This window comes from Phaenicophaeus curvirostris, chromosome 20 (assembly GCF_032191515.1).
Source record: "Phaenicophaeus curvirostris isolate KB17595 chromosome 20, BPBGC_Pcur_1.0, whole genome shotgun sequence".
NCBI classification, from domain to species: Eukaryota; Metazoa; Chordata; class Aves; order Cuculiformes; family Cuculidae; genus Phaenicophaeus; species Phaenicophaeus curvirostris.
This window is the reverse complement of record NC_091411.1, coordinates 2,734,204-2,754,432: the sequence shown is the minus strand read 5'-3', so window position 1 is coordinate 2,754,432 and position 20,229 is coordinate 2,734,204. Positions and strand designations below refer to the sequence as shown.

General features: G+C 53.8%; 1 protein-coding gene and 2 long non-coding RNA genes across 5 annotated transcripts; all 3 read right to left on the bottom strand.

Annotated features, from left to right (window-relative positions):
- Positions 1-3,680: 3,680 nt before the first annotated feature.
- Positions 3,681-10,899, bottom strand: TOR4A (torsin family 4 member A). Of its 3 annotated transcripts, none has more exons than XM_069873201.1 (2): positions 10,809-10,899; positions 3,681-6,512 (listed from the first exon to the last, which is right to left on the bottom strand). In XM_069873201.1, exon 2 carries the CDS (start codon positions 6,471-6,473, stop codon positions 4,905-4,907), a length of 1,569 nt encoding a protein of 522 aa, XP_069729302.1. In that variant the 5' UTR covers positions 6,474-6,512; positions 10,809-10,899; the 3' UTR covers positions 3,681-4,904. The 3 variants fall into 3 exon arrangements, with proteins under 3 accessions (XP_069729302.1, XP_069729303.1, XP_069729304.1); XM_069873202.1 differs by lacking the exon at positions 10,809-10,899 and adding an exon at positions 7,988-8,927; XM_069873203.1 differs by lacking the exon at positions 10,809-10,899 and adding an exon at positions 7,988-8,927 and having other exon boundaries at positions 3,681-6,505.
- Positions 10,900-12,312: 1,413 nt separating this feature from the next.
- Positions 12,313-14,025, bottom strand: LOC138729193 (uncharacterized). Its single transcript, XR_011338846.1, has 3 exons — positions 13,910-14,025; positions 13,593-13,794; positions 12,313-12,926 (listed from the first exon to the last, which is right to left on the bottom strand). It is a non-coding gene; the product is annotated as an uncharacterized lncRNA (long non-coding RNA).
- A 3,573-nt stretch (positions 14,026-17,598) lies between these two features.
- Positions 17,599-20,107, bottom strand: LOC138729160 (uncharacterized). The gene is made up of 3 exons (XR_011338837.1): positions 18,961-20,107; positions 18,138-18,846; positions 17,599-17,850 (listed from the first exon to the last, which is right to left on the bottom strand). It is a non-coding gene; the product is annotated as an uncharacterized lncRNA (long non-coding RNA).
- Positions 20,108-20,229: the final 122 nt, after the last annotated feature.

The following is a 20,229-nucleotide window of genomic DNA, read 5'->3' as shown; positions in this document are numbered from 1 at the left end:
CACCCCCAGCTCTCTCAGCCGCTCCTCATAAGGCCTGTTCTCCAGCCCCCTCACCAGCTTCGTTGCTCTTCTCTGGACTCGCTCCAGAGCCTCAACATCCTTCTTGTGGTGAGGGGCCCAGATCTGAACACAGGATTCAGTCTCACCAGTGCCGATTAAGAGTAAAAAACAGCTGAAGAGATCCCTTGCAGACGGATGATGCTATGGACAACACAGCTCTCTGCAGTCCCCCTACTCCATCTGGTGTTGTACCCACTTCTGAGTGCATTAGTAAACAAGAACCAGCAACAAGAGAGTGACCCATCCCAGTGACTTGGACCTGTGGGACCAGCTGTCCCAGCAATCGGTGACACTAATTGAAGAAATTGAGCCCTTCACCAGGTAAAGGGAGATGACAGCTCAGGAGAGGAGCTCAGGAGAGGCTCTCAGGATGCTTTTGAAGCAAGGAAATCCAGGCTGTCTACCAGCCCTTCGATTCACAGGTCAGCTGTGCAGGGGAAGAGCAGAACCAGCAATTCAACAGCCCCACAGCAGGGGGTCTCTCCTTCCTTCACCTTTAATCCCACACCTCCAGCTCAACCAGCATTTTCCCTGGGAAAGGCAATTGGATAAAGAAATCCACATCAGGCTAAGAAGGGCAAAGTCGAGGGTGAAAGCACATTATCACACATCTGCCATCTCAGCTGATATCCATTGAGGAAAAGCTCTCCAAGGAGCTTTGAGTCCCACACCATGAGTGTATAAGCCTCCAAGAGACAAAGTGGGACAAAGGACAAGCCACCACGTTCTTTGTACTTTGGTTCCCAACTTCCAGCCTCAGACATGCTGCAGGAGGAGTTGTTTGCTTCTCAAGCCTGGCTCATCATCTCAGCCTTTCAGTGGGTATGCCCAGGTGCGGGCTTGGCCAGGTATGTGGGACCAGCTATGGTGATGACCAACTCCTTGGAGATGTTCTTCTGCTTTGAGGTTGACAGTGACTGAACATGAGCCAGCAGTGTGCCCAGGTGGCCAAGAAGGACAATGGCATCTTGGCTTGGATCAGAAACAGCGTGACCAGCAGGTCCAGGGAGGTTCTTCTCCCTCTGTACTCGGCACTGGTGAGACCGCTCCTTGAATCCTGTGTTCAGTTCTGGGCCCCTCACCACAAGAAGGATGTTGAGGCTCTGGAGCGAGTCCAGAGAAGAGCAACGAAGCTGGTGAGGGGGCTGGAGAGCAGGTCTTACAAGGAACGGCTGAGAGAGCTGGGGGTGTTTAGCCTGGAGAAGAGGAGGCTGAGGGGAGACCTCATTGCTCTCTCCAGCTCCCTGAAAGGAGGTTGTGGAGAGGAGGAAGCTGGGCTCTTCTCCCAAGTGACAGGGGACAGGACGAGAGGGAATGGCCTCAAGCTCCGCCAGGGGAGGTTCAGGCTGGACATTAGGAAAAACTTTTTCACAGAAAGGGTCCTTGGGCACTGGCAGAGGCTGCCCAGGGAGGGGGTTGAGTCACCTTCCCTGGAGGTGTTTAAGGGACGAGTGGATGAGGTGCTGAGGGACATGGGTTAGTGATTGATAGGAATGGTTGGACTTGATGATCTGGTGGATCCTTTCCAACCTGGTGATTTTATGATTCTGAGAGTGCTCCTGTGCCAAGCAGAGGTGGAGAACATCAGCAGTCCTGGCGCATTATGAAGTCTATGGTTTAAGTCTCCTTAGCTGTTTCTTTCCCTTGGACCAGCTTCCTTTGCAGACAACACTGAGAAATGAGCCACTGGGCTCCTGGTGCTCAGCACTGCGGGTGGCCCACGTGCCAGCTCAGTTGCCTTGAAGGTACCTGGCAGGGCTGGCTGCTTTGCAGAGGATCTCAGGGCAGCATGGGGACCAGGAACAGCATGGACAGATGTCTAAGCTGGGAGAGAATGGGGGAAACTGGGGCTGAGGACAACCTGAAGAGCCATTTGAGCTGAGATTCAAGTCCTGGGGCAAGCTGGGATGGGGGACAGCCTGGCCAGATACTCTTATCTTCTAGCAGGGAAAGTCCTTTCTGTGGCCTGGAGGTTCCTGTGCTTTTCTTTTGGGTTTTTTTTTTTGATGAAGGGCCTCCAGAGGTACAAGCTGCCATGGGGGCTGGGAGTGTAGGGTGGGCTGGGAGTGTAGGGAGGGCTGGCACCTGTGTAGTACTGGCCAGATGGTCCTCTCTGGCACTTACCCAGAGGTGAGGCAGTCTTCATACAGCAGAAAGCTGAGCCCCACATCTCGGCACTGAGAGGAGCTTTGTGGGAGGCAAAGACCTCAGTAGGTCTTCAAGGAGCACAAGGAACCTGTGCATCCATGCCTTTTGCAAAATAGTTGGGACATCTTTGCCTTGGGTTGAAGCTGATGTGTAGAAGTGGGGTGAGGTGGAACTGAGAGGCGAGGCAAAGTGAGATGTCCCCAATCTCCTCATGTAGAGGCATGAAGAACCCTACTCTGCTGAGCCCAAGGTTGCTGAGTTGTTCAGGATGAGCCCAGAGCTGCCCAGTGCACAGCTTGAGGAGGGTACAAAGGCTGGTGCCTCAGCAACACCCATGCATTTCACCCAGAGCAGGGTTGGGACTCCAAGTTTAGAGCTGGAGTAATCTTAGCAGGATGAAAACAAGCTCTGCAGACACCCAGCTCCACTCAGAGTCACCCTCCCCTCTTGCACAGGGTGATGGTTCATTCAGAGACAGCCAGGAGCCTCCAGCACAATTAAACACCCTGTGGGTGGGCTGCAAGTGCAGACATCCAAAAACAAGTCTAAATCCTCACCAAAACATCGCAGGCATTCCCATGGCACCTACAGCCCTTGGGAGCCCGACACCCTCCCTTGTGAAGGCGGCATTGCCACAGCGCCGCTGCCTGTCCTGATGCCACAACAAAAGCCACCTGCAAGGCAACCTCCATGGGTGCCTCCTCAGCACCAGCACAGCCTGGTGCTACGGACACTGCTGGCATCTCCAGCGCTCAAATCCAGGCAGTGTGGGTGACACTTACCTTCCCCGTCATAGGACTTTGAATTCCTCTCCCAGAAATGGGAGACCTCAGCAGAAGAAACCAGAAAAAAAACTCCTCTGTCCTCTCTCCCAGCTGGATGAGGAGGAGGATCCTTGTCCCCAGGCTGTTTGTTTCTTATCCAGGATAAAATTATATTATCTGTCCTGGTGGTAAAGTCTTGCTAAGCTATGGAAACCAGCTCATACGCACTGCTTGTTGTGGACACTTGCATCTAGAAGGTGGCTTAGTTAAACTCAGAGCCTTTCTAAGCTGTGCAAGCAGCCTTCCTGCTCTCTGACCAGCTGCTCTCAGGGATTGTTTGCCAGAGAAAAAGGCTTCTTCACTGGATAATCTCAAGAGGAGAAACCATGGACAGGCTTACCATCCCCGCACCACCTCAGCTGTTGTTATACTTCCCCCGTCTCCAGCCCAGTCCCCCCCGTGTGGCTCTGGGGATGGAGGAGCTGTGCACGCAGCTTTCGGCACTGCTGCACTGTGGATTTTGGCTCTGGTTACCCTGAGGAGCTGCACACACACTGCATCAAGGTGGTCTGCAAAAACCACACAGCAAAGCTGAAGCCCTTGCTCCCAATCCAAGTCACTGGGTAGCAAAGGCAAGGCTCGTCAGTCCAGAAGAGACACTTGGGAAGAAAACCACAGTTCAGTCAGATAAAGGAAACGTACTTTGCGTGATTTTATTCAGGATAGTCTGGATTTATTCCTGACAATAGCTCTCGAAGCAGGAGTTTGTGATGGAAGTCTTTGAAGACCAACAATTAGAAAGAGGCAAATCAGCCAGTGCAAACATCCACGGGATTATGGATATGGTAATTCACAGCAAATTGTAGAAGGGGTTTAGGCACAAAACCAAAACCTGAAAGAGCAATGTCACAAATACCTGGTCCGTTTGCCTGCGCAAAACAAGGACATGTTTTCCATGAGGTGCTTCAGGTCTCAACGGCAAAGAACCTCTCCTTGGCCTCGCAGGACTGGGAACGAGCCCAGGATCCCCTCCGCAGGCAGCCCAGACAGCCTAAATTGTCTTTTCCAGTGTGTGTTGCTTAATATATGTCAGTTGCTATTTTGGGCTTTCTAGATAATGAGCGTGGTGAAGCGTACCCAGCAGGAAAAAGCAGAAGAGCTCTCAGGATGAGTTGCCACCCCCAGACCTGAAACAATCCAGTGGTGATTGCTGCACAGACTGGCACAACCAAGCAGTCTTCAAGGCGAGCCCAAACAGACTTGGAGGGCAGAAATCTTGCTGGAGGTGCCAAAGGTGAGCTCAGGTATGAGCTCAGAAGAGCAACAGCTCAGGAACGGGTCCAAAAAGCAGTCTCTGGAGCATGCGGTCATGTAGGAGCTGGAGAAAACGGAGCTCTGACTGCCCACGCAATTGGGGATGAAAGCCAGAAATTCTCTCAGCTCTCTCAGGTGTCCAGTACAGCCTCTGCTCTGCATGTCACCAGCAGGACCAGGAAAAACAAAGAGCTGAAGACTGTGAGCCTGGAGAAGGAGTGAGACACGGCGATGTGTACTGCAGGGACAGTAACCAGTTAAACTATTTCCTCCTCCTGTTTATATCTCACAGCGTCTGTTCCATCTCACAATTCCTTAATGACAAAGTATTCCAAATGAGCATGCGAGGAACAAAGCATCTCACCATTAATGGGAGGTTGCTTGGGCTTCATTGCCCGTGTCTCATTCGCAGAACATTAGGAATAAATGAAACATCTGGAGGAGAACAGAGACCACACTGCAGAGGAATCTGGGCTGTCGTCACTCTACCTCAAACAGGACAGAGCCAGTGGAGGCCTGAGACAGGAAACCTTGCGCACAGCTGGCTGTAACGTGCTCCTCCATAAGCCCAGAACGGTGCAAATCCTGAAGGCAGGACCTGGCCTCTTCACTAGGTCACTACAGCAGGTTGACTTGGGCCACAACCTGCTTGCAGCCCATCCTAGAGTACTGCTTGTCCCCTGTAGTGTAGTAACTGAGCTGACTTGCTAAATTTTCAATATGTTTCTGGTCGGGATACAGCCCTTCCCTCCTCATCTCCTCTAGGAAGCAGTTTATGACATGACTTTTCTCCAGAAGAATGAACGGGATGATGTCCGCAGATTTCCAGAGAGGGTGGACATTGATCAGTACAGGCTGGACAATGCTCAGCAGTTCTTCAAGTCCCCTTTGTTGATGCAGAAGCTCAGCGGATGCATTCTGGATAACAAACTTCGTTATTTCCCTGCCTCCTATGTTGCTTATTAAAATATAGATGGCATTGAGGAACTCATTGGTTTGATTGGGTTCAAAGAATCGGCTGAGAGTATCCAGCAAGACTGGAGACATGAGTTCAACCTCATCCAGGATAAACAATGGTATCTTCTCTTCTATTTCAGCTCTTGTAACCATGTCAGAAATTTTCTTAGACAAATCTATTTCACAAGTAAGAGGAGCCACCCCACTGGGGCAGTGATGCATAACAAAGTACTGAAGCACAAAGTCATTGTCCATGACGGAACGAAAATGTTTGGCCAGCAGCCAGCCAACATGACTCTTCCCAACTCCCGTCGGGCCAGTTAAAGAGATTACTAGAGGCTTGTTGTGTATGTGGGTAGCCAGATAGTCTTTGAGTAATTCCATAATACTTTCCACCGCAACCTTCTGCCCAAATACTTCCCGGTGCATTGTCTTCTCCAACCCGTCTAGGTCGTATTTTTGGAGGTTATCATCCAGGTTCTCTATTGCATTGAGAATCTGGAAGAAGATAATGACAATGAGCAAGAGGAGGCAGCGTTTTGCCTTGCTCTTCTCCTCTGTTGGAAGGTATCTTTTTGTTTTATCTGGATACAAGACTATTCTAGATTTCCTTCGATTCTTTTTCCGCTTGCATTTTTTCAGAGCACATTGCTCCACAGACGTGTCAAAGGTGAAGTATCGGGAAGTTTCAAAGCTGGACTGATTAAATAAGGACATGGAAGGGCCATACAGGCTAGTTCGGTTCAGGGAAAGCTGCCTTTGAAGCAGCCTTGTATGGACAAGCTCTGAAGATTTTTCTCGAGGGAGCTCTAAATGCAGACGGCTTTTCTTGTGCAGCCAGTACTGTCGGCGCAGGCGGATGACTGCCCGCAAGGGAAAAGAAATAGAAGACATTTTCTTTGAAAAAGCAGGGACCTCAGTATCGGGTACTTCTTCCTCATCACTCTCATAGCAAGATGCCTCTCCTTTTGCATCACTCCCTGCACAGGGCACCTCCCCTTCCCCATTGCTGTCAGTGCTGGGCAGCTCTCCTTCCACACTGCTCTCAGGACAAGGTGCCTCCTCTTTTCTGTTGGGTTCAGCATGGGGCATCTCTCCTTCTGTGTCACTCTCAGTGCAGGAAATTTCTCCTTCAGTACCACTCGCCACATAGGGCATCTCTCCTCCCACATTCTCCGTGGCAGAGGATGCTTCTCCATCCACCTCAACGCTGGGTAGCTCTCCATCCATCTCGTCTGGTTCTTACAGCCCATTCACATCATCTTCTTTCTTAAAAAGAAAAGAACAATGTAAAATTGACCTTTGTAAGATCAGGAAGCGAAAAATCACAGACAAATTAGATCGACATCCCACTTTCTAACAGGCAGAACAATTACCCGTGGCAATCAGCAACAACAAGGTTTCAGGAAGAGACTTTGAGATCTAAGCCAACTCTCTGGAACACACCATGGACACACAAAACTACAGATGAAATTCAGTGTAAATAAATGCAAATTGATGCATAGCACAAAACCAACCCTGCCTTCATATGGGGGAGGAAAGCTCGGAGCTGGCTGGAGCCAAAGCCGAGGGCTTGACTAAATGCTGCCACGAGCAAGAGGAGGGACACTGGGCAGACAGACCTGTGGTTCCAGCCAGAGCTGCCCAGCCCCATTTCCTTACATCTGCTAAATATAAGCCAGACACCTCAGCCCCGGCACAGGCGCACGCTCACATACACCCCACGGGCACCAGTCAGTCGCGCACCTGCAGGGACCTTTCGGGGTGTGGAAACGCCCGCGCCGTACAGGCTGTGATCGCACGGCATCTCTCTTGGAAGGGGGATTTTTCCTGGCTCTGCCATGGGTAGGCAGGGAGGAGAGACAACGGCAGCATCCAGCCAGCGTTCAGACCCCAGCACAGAGCTCCCCAGGCTGTCCCTGGGAGCTCAGACAGCTTGCAGAGAACCGATGCGGTTGTGACTGAGCCTGCCAGCAGCACATGGCTCTGGGGAGAGGAGTGGGGCTGCCCCATGGCACCACGGATCTCCTACCCCCACAGTGACACCAAAAATGCTGGCAAATAAACTCTCTAAGACTTGTTTTGGAGATTTAGAAAACAAGTATCCTTTATCAAGCCTGGGCAATGTGAGGAAGTGATCTCCATCCGTCGTGTGCGACAAGACTGGTTACGAAACTTATTTCCCACTTACATGCATATGTATAAATTTGCTCAGAAATCTCATGCATATTCTATTACTTTCCAAGGTCTGATTTTAATGTTATTATGAAACTTTGAAACAGTCAAAAATCTTGCTAATTTGCTGACCTTGCCTTTAAGATAGGAAGAAACGCCAAACAGAGGCGATTACAGAAGAAGAGACATCTGTTCAGCACAGATCATAACTCATACAAGATGTTCTCATCTTCAAAGAATGAATAATGTCTGGAAAACACTGTCTAAAGGAAAACACGCTATCAGAGGAAGCAAGCCTGCTATCAGAGGGACATTCTAACTTTCAAAAAAACCACAGTTGCCTAGACAAAACTTAATTTTACTTTAGCTTAAATAAAAATATTCAGCTTTTTGTAATAGTAACTACTTCTTGTACCAACAGCCCCTTTCCTTGCCCCACGTGCTCACACACTTGCACCCCTGGACCTGCAGCAGCCACTGGGTCCTTCCCATGGGAGACCCCAGAGCCACGGAGAAGGTCATGTGTATCCCTAGGGAAGACCACGTACGTAAAGAACACATGGACAAACCTTGGTTGGCTGACAAGGAGGAAGAGGAGAAGATGAGCACCAGCAGCAGGATGTGATGACAAAAGGCAGGGATCCAGCAGGGATGCCTTTGGGAGAAAACAGCTCTCCAGGCCTGGATGCAGCCACAAAGCACAAGCCCCTGCACCCACCTCCAGGTGCTGCAGCTCCAGCGATGGCTCCGTCCCTGCCCGAACCACGGCAGCAGTGGCAGAAGCTGTGTCACAGGGGGAGGGCATTTCCCCACTGCCTCCCGACCACAGCAGCACTGACGCAAGGGGACAGTTTGCTGTGGTGACACTGCCAGCCCCGAGAGCAGGAAGGCAGCGCGGGCTGGGCGAGGAGAGCCGCTCTCATTAGCCGCCCAGAAAGATCAACACCGGGTCTTGCCAAAGGCACGTCTCTGGGGAGGAGGTCCCCAAAGGGTTTCTTATTAACTGGCTTCAGCGTGGCAGGAACTCACTAACCTGCAAAATGTCACGCTCCGGAGAAGGTTTTACTTCCTCACCATGGGGCTGACGCAGGCAGCTGCCCGCCAGCACGGAGCGAGCCAAGGGGAAGCGGCGCAGGGAGCTGCAGGTGCTGGGAAACACTCACAGCCACTTCCTTGCTTTGTCCAGCTCCTTTCCCAGCTCCTCCAAAACACCAGGACACACCGAGCGAAGCCTGTGTCCCAGCCCCAGGAACAAGTTGGTTTCTGTACCGTATGCTGGTGGCTGGATCGTCTTGGGAACAAAGCCGGGGCGAGCGGCTCCCCCAGTGCTAATCACTGGATGAGCTATTGCTGGGCAGCAATTAGCTCTGAGTGCTAATTGCTGACTGTGTGCAGGATTTGGCCATGCCCAGAGCTAAACCAGCCGGACGAGATTCTTGTTAACAGGCAGAGAGGCGGCTAGACAGGAGGACTGAAGACCACAGCCACCTCGTGCCACTGCTGGGGATGCCACCGGACCCCAGCACTGTCCTCAGCCCACCCCGGAGTCACAGCCCAGATTCTCTCTTACACATTTTACCGTGCCCACACAGTGCCAGCAGGTCCCCAAAGCTGCTGGGGAGCAGCCGCAGTGGTGCAGACCAGCACAAGCCATGGGCCAAGGGAGCGGGGACAGCCAGCGAAGCTTGCTCAGCCCCAAGCCCACGGGTGTCGAAGGGGTAGAGGGAGCTGTAGGAGTTATAGGAAAAGGTTTAAGGAGCAGATGGATGCTGGCAGTGCAGAAGAAGACATCCCAAACCCTTCCTTGCAGCTGCTGCCCCGGCCAAAGCACAAAGGGGTTCAGCTCCTCAACACTGAAGCCAACTCTCCCACCACTGCTGTGTCTGCACAGGGAGCCCGAGGGCCCCGCGAGACCCACGGGGAAGGGCAAGGACTGAGTGCTCATTAGCTGGGAGATGCTCTTGACCCTCTTTCCCGACAGCTCAAACAGCACATCCAACCCACCGGGCACGCGGCACCCTACCCTCCAACATCCAACCCCCGGGGCACACAATGCCCAGCCCTTCGGAGGAGCCAAGCAGAGCGGGGTGGGAGGCCCAAGTCCCATCCTCACCATGGAATCTGTCCAGTCACGCAGACAATAATCCATGAATACCATGACTCAGTTCCTAATACCTGCTGCAATTTACATAGGACTCGCATTTTGTAAGAGCAGCCCCCGCTTGCTCCGTGCCGGATCAGGGCCAGGGCGGGCAGCTGCGCCAGCCCAGCGGCACTGCCAGCCTGTAGAACTGTGCTTTCAGCAATGTAATTAGATGTTTGATGAAAACGATAGGAGAAAAGAACCCGCCATTAGGTCCACAGCATCAGAAGCACTCGTGTAAACACCATTAGTCACCGCTCTGTCCGAGTCCGGCTGCACCGCAGGGAGACTTCCAGTGGGAAATGCTCTGGAGAAACCCCCAGCTTTCTTCATGGAGCTTTTCCCCCCTAACATTTGCATTCATGTGTCACCCTGCTCCTGCCAAAACAAAGTTTCCACAACAAAGGAGCCTGCGTGGGCAGCCAGAGGCAGCCAGGCTGCGGGGGAGTGGGATGGGGGAGCCACCGGCCGATGGCGTTTGAGGGTGGGAAGTGCCTGGTTTTCAGGAGACGCCTGCCAGCCAGAGAAACATCTCCAGTGAAAGCGATGAATCCCAAGAACAGCATCGGAGAGGAGGGAACGGCACCCCAAACTCGAGCCCTTTGGGTTAGCAAAGCTGCTGGGAAAAGGGACTGGCTGGAAAACCCCAAAGGCTGATCCTGCCACGGAAAGCCAATGCCTCGCCCAAAGCTGAGCAGTTCCAGGGGGAAAAGGAGAGCAAACCAGCCCCTTCCAGTAGGGGGAATGCAGATCAAAGGGAGTCAGTGTCCAGGAGCAGAAATCCTGGGTCACAGCAGAGGCTGGCACGGTCCCAGCGCAGGGCACGGCCCCAGCACCTCGAGTTGCAGCTTCTGGGAGCACCACTGGGGAACCAACTGAGAAAGCTAGTTTGCTTCACAGCTCGAGGTTGGGGCATGCAGGTGTTCACCCTCCCTGCAAACACAGTGCGAGGGTGATGCAAAACCCACCTGGGCCGCCCCAGTAGTCTGTTGGCCACCAAAACCCACCAGCCCCACTCCCAGCTGAGCCAGACAGGAAAGGCAGCAAGCGGAGGGGAAGAGCCCAGAGCATCCAAAACCAGTGGAAGCAGGAGGGTCCGCATAAAACTGGGATGGGTTTTGGAAGAAAGGGGCCATTGAGGATGAGCAGGAGGCAGTGGTGGGGACAGAGCTCAAAGCAGCCGAAGCCGAGGGGTGTCCCAGTGACCCACTGCAGGGTGGGGAAGGCGGACGAGCACAGATACCCACAGTGTCTCTCGCCGGGCCAGCTGCCGGTGCCTCCTTCCAGCCACCGAGCCCAGTGTCCAGCCTCAGACAGACCGGCTACTCCCCTGCTCCCTTCTCTCTCACCCGTATAAAAACCCAACCGCAGAGAGGAAATGGCGAGGAGGAGTGGCCCACGGCAGCACTTCCTTCTCCAATCCGCCGGACAGCCACCGCTGGACAGTTTTCTCTCCCTCCTCTTGCTCAAAGCCCTCCTCGGCTGCTGCTGTCACGGGGGCATCGTGCGAAGAAACACGAATACCAGGCGGCCGTGGTGGGATGGACACGGAGCAGCGGGATGAGCTCATCACCCACGTGGCCTTAAAAGCCCTGAGTTTGGGTAAAACATCCCCACCCTCCAGTTGTTATTAGCCCAGGGACGTTCACCAGGAAAGGTCAAAGCGATGAAGCTGTGAAGAGAGGTCATCGGGGCTGACCCGGCACCAGTGCAGCTGGGGGATGAGTGGGACAAACGAGGAGAGCGATAGAACACAGGGAAAAAATAGTGAGTCTGGAAAAAACTTAGCAATTCCAGAGAAGCCAATTTGTCTGTCCCTGGGCTCCTGCTCCACCGCTCACATCCCCAGCTGAGGCTTTTGGCCCCTTCGCAGCCCCCAGCTCTGCTGCAGAGGGATGGGAGGTGGGAACAGCCGAGCCAGGCTGTGCGGCCGCTGCAGGACCAACCTCAGGAAGAGACGGTGTGGGGACCCTGAGCCCTTCACCGCACAAAAACTCCCCCGTGAAAAAATGCTTCTCCAACCAGCTGCTTTCAGAGAGAGAAGAAGGAAGCAGTGAGGGGTTTTCCATATTTCGCAGGACCAATGCTCTTTATGGCAGCTGGTTCTCACCTCCACCTGCAGCTCAACTTTCCTTTAGCCCTATCAAATTCATCCTCTCCACCTCTCACCTCCACTTGCACAACCTGGCCAAGGCTTTTCCCTGGAAAACAAGCCCATTTGGCAAAGCCAGAGCAGCCCAAGGCGACCTCTTGTCAGCTAAGCTCATGTTTCAGGATAAAACATCAGCCAGAACCCACTCCCTGCAAAAGCAGCTGCCTAGGACCAAAAAAATGGGAGCAACAAAGCACATGTTGGCGTTTTGGAGCATCACAGCGCAGATCCCACTCTGGCTGGGATGCACATGAAGGTCCCCACGTTTCCCTGAAGTGGGGTTGATCTGAGCAGGGTCCCCCCCGCCTGGACCCACACAGCCTCCCGGAGCCCGTGCTGGGTGGCCAGTCGTGCCTCCGCAGTAGCCAGGGGTGGAATTTGCCTAACAAATCCTTGCAAGTGCGGGGATTTCTGCGTCACGAAGGCACAGGAGCTCAGCTGGAGGACGGCCACGGGCACAGAGCAGCTGGGAGCTGCTCTTGGGGTTGGGGAGCCTCACCAGGCTGACCCTGGGCAGGAGGGTCCTGGGCAAGCATTTTGGGAACAACCATGAAAAGACACATTTTTCTAGCTAATTCATTATTTTTGCAAGGCAAGAGCAGCCCTCAAAGAGCTCGGCTGAACATAATTAAAAAAATAAAATAATAACCCCCAAAAAACTGAAAGGAAGCAATGAGAGGAGCAAGAAGCTCCCAGCCAGCCCCGGCAAGGGCTGTTATACCCAGCCTCAACAACCCAGGAAAAAGTGTTGTGCTAACTGGGAAGAAGCCTGAGCGTCCCCAGCACCCAGGGGTGCCGAGGGGGCAGGAAGCCTCCGAAACACAGCAGGAAACCAAGGGTGGGAGCAGGGCCCGAAGGGCACCCACGGGTGATGCTCACCCTGCTGATGCAACAGGGTGTTTCAAGCCTTGGAAGCCGTGGGGACAGAGGGAGATACAAGGGACCACAGCCAGAGAAGAGGGTGACAAGTTTCCAGTTACAGTGGGGATGTAGGATGGATTTGCGTGGGATGTGCTGGAAGAACTCGATGGTGCATGGGGACAGGGACCCAAGGGGGCTAGTGCGGCCACCACCAGCTCACGCCCGAGCCGGAGGTGCCTGTACAGGTGACATGGCAACGCATGCAGGGGGGTGCAGGGCTGGCACTTGCAGCTGGGGATGCTGTCACGATGTCACCACCAGCCTTCACAATCATCAGGTCGGTCTGGGGTGGCTGCCAATAAAAAAAAACAGGGGATACCTGGGGGGAGCAGGGGCATCGTTGGCACCAAGAGGTGTTCCGCGTGGGGACATGGCGGAAGGAAACAGCCCCTGCTCTTGTTCCTGGGCAAAATCTCACCTTGTGCAGCTGCTCACCCTGCTACAGCCCTGGTGTGCCCCCCTTGCAGGCTTTTGGGGATCTCTGGCACCCCAAAGCGGGGGGAGCAGCCTGCCATGCCACTGGGTGCCATGGGGAGGGGACATTCTGGGGACAGGGGGGCACATGAAGGCTCTGGGGAAGTGCACTTAGGGGGAACAGGTGGATATGTGGGGCTGTGCAATGGGGGGACCTTAAGTGCAATGGGGAGGGCTGGAATATTTGGGGGGCTGTGCTATGGGGGGACCCCACGTGCAATGGGGAGGGCTGTGACTTGGGGGGGGGCACGCGTGGGCATCGGGGCAGCGCGATGGGGGGGTCGTGGGTGGGCAGGGGGTCTGTGTGCAGCCGGCAGTGCCCTGGGGTGTCACGGCTGTGCAGCGGGACAGGACACCAGGGGCTGCACGCACACCACGGGGCAGGGCACGGGGCGACACGCGTGCAGGGGGGTCCAGCGCAGGGACAGGGGGGCTCTCCGTGGGGCCAGCCCTCTCTCCCCCCACTCCCAGTCCTCCCACTCACTACGGAGCCCTGCGTCTCTGCTGCGGCCGAGGCCAAGTTCCCCCCAGCTTGGCCCCATGCGGGGAGGAAACAGCGGCTGGTCGGGGATCAAGGAGCGGCCACGGGTGCCACGGCCCTTCCTGCAGAGCACGAATGCAAATCCTGCGCAAACACGGCCTCTCCCACCGCTGGGCAAAACCCATGGGAAAGGGAGATGAAAACCCTGGGGATGGAGAGACGACGACCTCTGAGTTGAGATTTCGGTCCCGGTCACTGAGCAGAACCCACTGGTTTGGGTACCCACAGGTGATGGGCAGCCCCCGGGGTTTGGTACCCACCAAAAGCATCACCACGGGTCAGGATGCGCTGCGCTTTGCTGCTGGGCACTGACTTATTCCACAATTTTAGAGGCAGGGCCGATCAGCTGCTGCTGCAAATGCTCCCAGCCCCTCCACTGCCCCTGGATAAGAAAAGTGAATTTCTGGGGCTAACAGGTCCCTCTGGGAGGGTGTGGGAGCCAGGAGCCCACAACAATTCAGAGCAAACCCCAGCAGGGCTGGCCTCAGACCCACAGCACCCACCTCACCTGGACAAACACCACAAAAAAAGAAGAAAATTGGTCAAAAAAACCAGAAGATAAACAAGGCTGAAACGGTCAAGGGCTTGGAGCCACCAAGAAAACGGCTGTAGAGGTCAGAAACGCACCCCATGGATGCAGAGTCGAGACGCAGAGTCTGGAGAGACAGAGTCTTAAACAGAAAGTGAGAGCCTTGCAAGTGCAGAAGGGGAAATAGTGTTGTGACAGGGATACAGAAACCCCCGAGCAGCCCCACGGGCCCTGACTGCATCCCCAAAAAGAGGAGAATAAAAGATCACAATAATATAATCCCTTCCACAGCGGGCAGCAGCTTCCTCAGCGTGGAGCTGCCTGAGCAGACGGGGCAGGAGGCCCTGGCAGGCACCGTCCCCCAGAGCCAGAGGCCCTTTCTCCAAGCCCTGAGCTGCCCTTTACAGAATCCCAGAATGGTTTGGGTTGGAAGGGACCTCAACCCCATCCAGTCCCACCCCTGCCATGGGCAGGGACACCTCCCACTGGATCAGGGGCTCCAAGCCCCATCCAGCCTGGCCTTGAACCCCTCCAGGGATGGGGCAGCCACCCCTGCTCTGGGCACCCTGGGCCAGGGCCTCCCCACCCTCACAGCAAAACATTTCTCCCTAAGATCTCAGCTCCATTTCCCCTCTTTCAGCTGAAAACCGTTGCCCTCATCCTTGCCCTGCACTCCCTGATCCAGAGCCCCTCCCCAGCTCTCCTGGAGCCCCTTGCAGCACGGGAAGCAGCTCTAAGGTCTCCCCAAAGCCTTCTCTTCTCCAGTCTCTAATCCAGTCCTTGTATGGATCATCTTCACGGCCTCCTGCAGACTCGCTCCAACAAGATCCTGTCAACCGCCCCTGACTCCACAGCCGTGTTAGCTGTGGCTCGAGTGGTTGAGTGGATTTTCTTCCTTTATCACCCACCTTATGCTGATCTGCCCTGAACTTCTGCTGCTGCTCCAACCCTCGCTGCCACGAGGTCCTTCCACACCATCCACCCTCCTGCATCTTAAACCCAGACAGCAGCGCCCTCAGTGCAAAATCAGCAGCTCAGTGGCTGAAGCCGGACCTCGTGCTCTTCCCAGTCTCATTCTTAGCAAAGATTTCCAACCTTCACAGGCAGCCCTGCTTGAACATGTCCTAAATAACCCAAACAGTTTATCCATGGGCCGGGTAATGTCCCTTGTAGGGACACCGCATCCTGCTTGGGTTATCGTGGCCCTTCTAAACAGTTTATAAATAGCCCAAGGCAAACGAGGGCGAGGGCTGTTTCTGAAGGAAAGCAAGGGGGTTTATCTAATTTCTTTTTTTCAAAGCCATCTGAGGAGCACCGGTCCAGTTGACTGCTCCTAAAGCCCAAAATAAATCTGCTGCTTCTGTCTCCTCCAGCTGAGCTCCAACCCCACCTCCCCAAATCTATAAAGTATGAAAATAAAACAAAAAAAAAAAACCCCAAAACAAAACAAAACCAGAAATGGCTTTGGCAGCTTCATCTCCTCACATGCCAGCCTCAGCCGCATCGCGGGGCTGCCAGGAAGGTTGTGGTCATGCTGAGAGGCACCGGCCGAGGGAGTGGGTGGTGGGGCCGGCGACGGGAGAGGAGAGGGACCTGCAGCACAAGTCACTCTGCTTTGCATGTGAGTTTTATAGATAAAACTTATATTGAAATAAATGTGTGACTTCATTGAGTTTGATGATCATAGAATAGAATCGTAGAACCATAGAACTTGATGATTCAAGGTTGGAAAAGATCTCTAAGTTCATCTGGTCCAATCATCAGCCCATCCCTGCCGCCTGCTAAACCATGTCCTGAAGTGTCACAGTCACCCCTTTTTTTAAACCCCTCCAGGTATGGAGACTCCCCCACTGCTCTGGGCAGCCCCTGCCAGGCCTTCAGCACTCTTTCTGTAAAGAAATTTTTCCCAATAGCCAACCTAAACCTCCCCATAGAATCACAGAATCACCAGGTTGGAAAAGACCCATCGGATCATCGAGTCCAACCATTCCTATCAAACACTAAACCACGTCCCTCAGCGCCTCGTCCACCCGTCCCTCAAACACCTCCAGGGAAGGTGACTCAACCCCCTCTAAGGTCCTGCTATTACTATATGGAGGAAATAGATGAGGGAAAATCGGGTTATATGTACTTACAGCTAAAGAATTGTGCGTGCTTCTGGCCCAAGGATCGTATGTGCACACCCAATCCCCCGTGTCACTTGGCTCAAAGTTTCATAATGCTACCCTGATTCACTTACATTCCCATCTGGTCATCCGGCGTGAGCAAACTCCAGAGTTCAAATCCAAGGTTTCACAAAGCAGACTCCTAGGCTTCAGATTTTGTAAAACAAATAATTAACCAGAGGGATGCAGCAGCTTGGTCCAAGGAAAGAGACCTACTCCAGGGAGAGAGACTAACACGAATCAAGAAATCCTCAGCCAATTATCCCCGTACAGACCATTTACCCACCCCTCACACCATGGTTTGGGCCAGTAGAGACGGTTTGGGTCTGGGATCTTCCCATTCCTCATTGGATCCCCTTGCTGCCTTTCAGATGGGTCATTATCTTATCTCAATGCAGCTGGTGTTGATGATCTGCATCCCTGAAGCCTCTGTACTTGCCTGTTTTTGCTGATTCTGGAGGCCGTGTTTTGGCTGGACAGGTTGTATGTGTGGGAAAGGTTTTCACTGGAAATTCCCAGCTTGTGGCCTCATGTTTCAGAGCCAGTCTGGCTGCTCGTGCTGAGAAAGCTGAGCAAGCAGCACACTAATTCACACAATAGTAGAACATAGAATTGTGGAATCATAGAATCACTGTGTTGGAAAAGACTTCTTAGATCGAGTCCGACAATTCCTTTCAATCAGTAAACCATGTCCCTCAGCACCTCATCCACCCGTGCCTTAAACACCTCCAGGGATGGGGACTCCATCGCTTCCCTGGGCAGCCTCTGCCAGTGCCCAGTGACCCTTTCTGTGAAAAAGTTTTTTCCTGATATCCAGTCTGAACCTCCCCTGGCGGAACTTGAGGCCATTCCCTCTCCTCCTGTCCCCTGCCACTTGGGAGAAGAGCCCAGCTCCCTCCTCCCCACAACCTCCTTTCAGGTAGTTGGAGAGAGCAATGAGGCCTCCCCTCAGCCTCCTCTTCTCCAGGCTAAACACCCCCAGCTCTCTCAGCCGTTCCTCATAAGGCCTGTTCTCCAGCCCCCTCACCAGCTTTGTTGCTCTTCTCTGGACTCGCTCCAGAGCCTCAACATCCTTCTTGTGGTGAGGGGCCCAGAACTGAACACAGGATTCAAGGAGCGGTCTCACCAGTGCCGAGTACAGAGGGAGAAGAACCTCCCTGGACCTGCTGGTCACGCCGTTTCTGATCCAAGCCAAGATGCCATTGGCCTTCTTGGCCCCCTGGGCCACTGCTGGCTCCTGTTCAGTCGCTGTCAACCAACACCTCCAGGTCTTTCTCCTCCAGGCAGTTTCCAGCCAGACTTCTCCTAGTCTGTAGCTGCTCAGGGTTGTTGTGCCCCAAGTGCAGGACCTGCCATTTGGCCTCGTTAAACCTCCTGCCGTTGGTCTCAGCCCAGCGGTCCAGCCTGTTCAGATCCCTTTGGAGCCTCCCGACCCTCCAGCAGATCGACACTGCCTCTCAGCTTAGTGTTGTCTGCAAACTTGCAAAGGGTACAAATAACCAAAAACCTGCGGAAAACAATGAAAGATTCGGGAAATTATTCGGTAAAGGTGGAGAGCAGTGAGTGCCCACAGCTCCTCCTGCAGCAGGTGGGACAGTCGCCTACACAGCATCCTCCCATCAGCATCCCCTGGTGCCGTAAATATTGACTCATTTCCCAAGGGCCAATGAGAGAGAATCACCATAACACTTGCCCGTATAAATGGGTTTGTATTGTGTAATGTGGGCATCTAAAACACCCTGAGGAACTGAAGCCACTCCCAAGTGTCTGAAGTGTAAAGAAATGGGGTCTTACCAGAATTTTCAAGCTATGTGTATATTCTTCTTTCCTTCCTCTGAAAGTGGAAGCGATTTGAAACGCAGGGGACCTGGGACAGGCTTCACCTTTGCCAGCAGATGCAGCTCCCGCCTGAAGCAATGAGGCTGCACGGTAAAGAGCACAGGGAAGAGCCTAAAGCCCTACAGTTTTTCCCCAGCTTCCTCCTTCCAGGCTGAAAATTTGCATTTCCAGCTTGTTCCAATTAGTTTTAAGACTTTCACATTCCACAAAAGCTGAAACCCCCATTAAACCAGAGTTTTTCCTATTGTCGCAGTTTGAAACAATCACATTCCAACTCAGCCGGTGACTCTGGCACAGCCACAGCGGAACCTCCCGTGAGAAGCGTGATAACTTTTTGGCACCTATAAAAAAAGACGACCCAGCCGGGGCGCTGGTGTCACTCACAGCCACTTTCCTCATCCCAGCAGCCGGCCCGGGCTCCCTCGGTGGCCAGAGACTGCCCAAGCTGCCAGCAGTCCTGCTGCAAGGCTGGTGGTTTCTTTGATCTCAAAAGATCAAAAAGAGACATTTCCCCACCCCATCCCAGCACACCCAGCCCTGCGTTGGTCAGACACGCAGCGCAGAGCGGGACAGGACACAGCACACCCCAGGCACACACCAACCCTGCTGCCCTGCAGCCACCTGCCTCCTCAGATGCTTCCATGAGCCCAAACCACTTTCTTTCCTAAAAAAAAAAACCCAAAGGCAAACAGGAGAAGCTGTGACACACGGCCCTGGGCTCTGCGCCTGCAGCACTTGCACCGAAGAGGTGTCCTCTAGGGATGTCCACACCACTCACCCTTGCTGCCTCTTGCCCTCCCAGAGCATGCGGGATTTGGATGGAACCCAGTCACCGTGTGAGCTGCTTTGATGGATTCCATGGTGGGCGAGATCTAAGAAAAAGCTGATCAAGGGCATGGGGAGCTGAGCAGCCTTTGAGGGAACATGAAGAAGTCTCCAGGAGGTGTTTGCTGTGAGTTTCCTGCATCCAAAATCAGAGAGAGAAAACCCACCAGGACTGCTGCAGGAGCACCAAGCAGGCAGCAGACACAACTGCCTGAGCTGTGGTTTGACAAGATGTTGTGTCTCATGTCCTCAAAGCACGGGGCACAGGTGCAGCTCCCAGGAATGTCCCCAATCACATCCCACACCAGGCACAGCAGTGATGAGCACCCCACCCAACCTCAGATGAAAACGGATCCAGCTGAGTGTCCTACCAGGGTCTGGTGGGGCTCCTTGCATATTCAGGCACGGATTTCCCTCCACGCAATGAGCTGCTCTTCACCTTGCTTGGCTTTCCTTGGAGCAACAGCCTACATATTCCCAGGCTGGGGTTCATTTAGGGATTAACAGAGCCCTGACATCACAAGGAACATCGATCTTCACAACAGGACGCACCGACCAGCTTCTGGTGCCACAAGACCATGAGTGGAGTGCCAGGAGGAAACAGAAACTCGAGCTCTCACCCACAGAGGAAAAGCTGTGAAGTGGCAGACAGGAGAGGTGGGCACCAAACTGCACTGCCCGCAGCTGCGTGAAGGATGCCCACAGCGTGGGACTTTCCAGCCTCTGAAAAACGAGGTTAAATGTTAAATACAGCCTGTTTGCTGGGTTCAGCCAGTCTCCCGTGCAGTTGGACGCACAGTGGCACAACCAGGGTTACAGGCAGCCCTGGGGCTCGCAGTGTGGCCCCTTCCACATCTCGGTCCCAGCTGCCGCAGCACCCACGGGCTGGGCTGGAAGATGCAGCAGAGGAAGGGAGGCTCCCTGTGCCGTGGAAATTCAGTCTTGGCTTCCCAGAAAGCAAATTTTTCATAAAAGCCAGACTTCCACAGCGTATTCCTCCTGAATACCCACCCAGAAATCAGGACTGAGGAAGCCTGAATGCTACTGAGTTGAGACTGAGCAAAATCCTGAAACCCATTGCCTGATCTCAGACGCAGGATGGGACACGCTGTTCAACCAAAAGGAGCTCGGGGACTGCCCCATCCAACGGCCTCACAGATCCCAGTGGTGCCTCTCAAGGGCAGCGGCCGCAGGGAAAGCAGCCGTGTATTCATGCCATAGC

Excerpts from the sequence above, each read along its gene's own strand:
- TOR4A (XM_069873201.1), bottom strand. The coding sequence starts at position 6,473 with ATGGATGGAGAGCTACCCAGCGTTGAGGTGGATGGAGAAGCATCCTCT.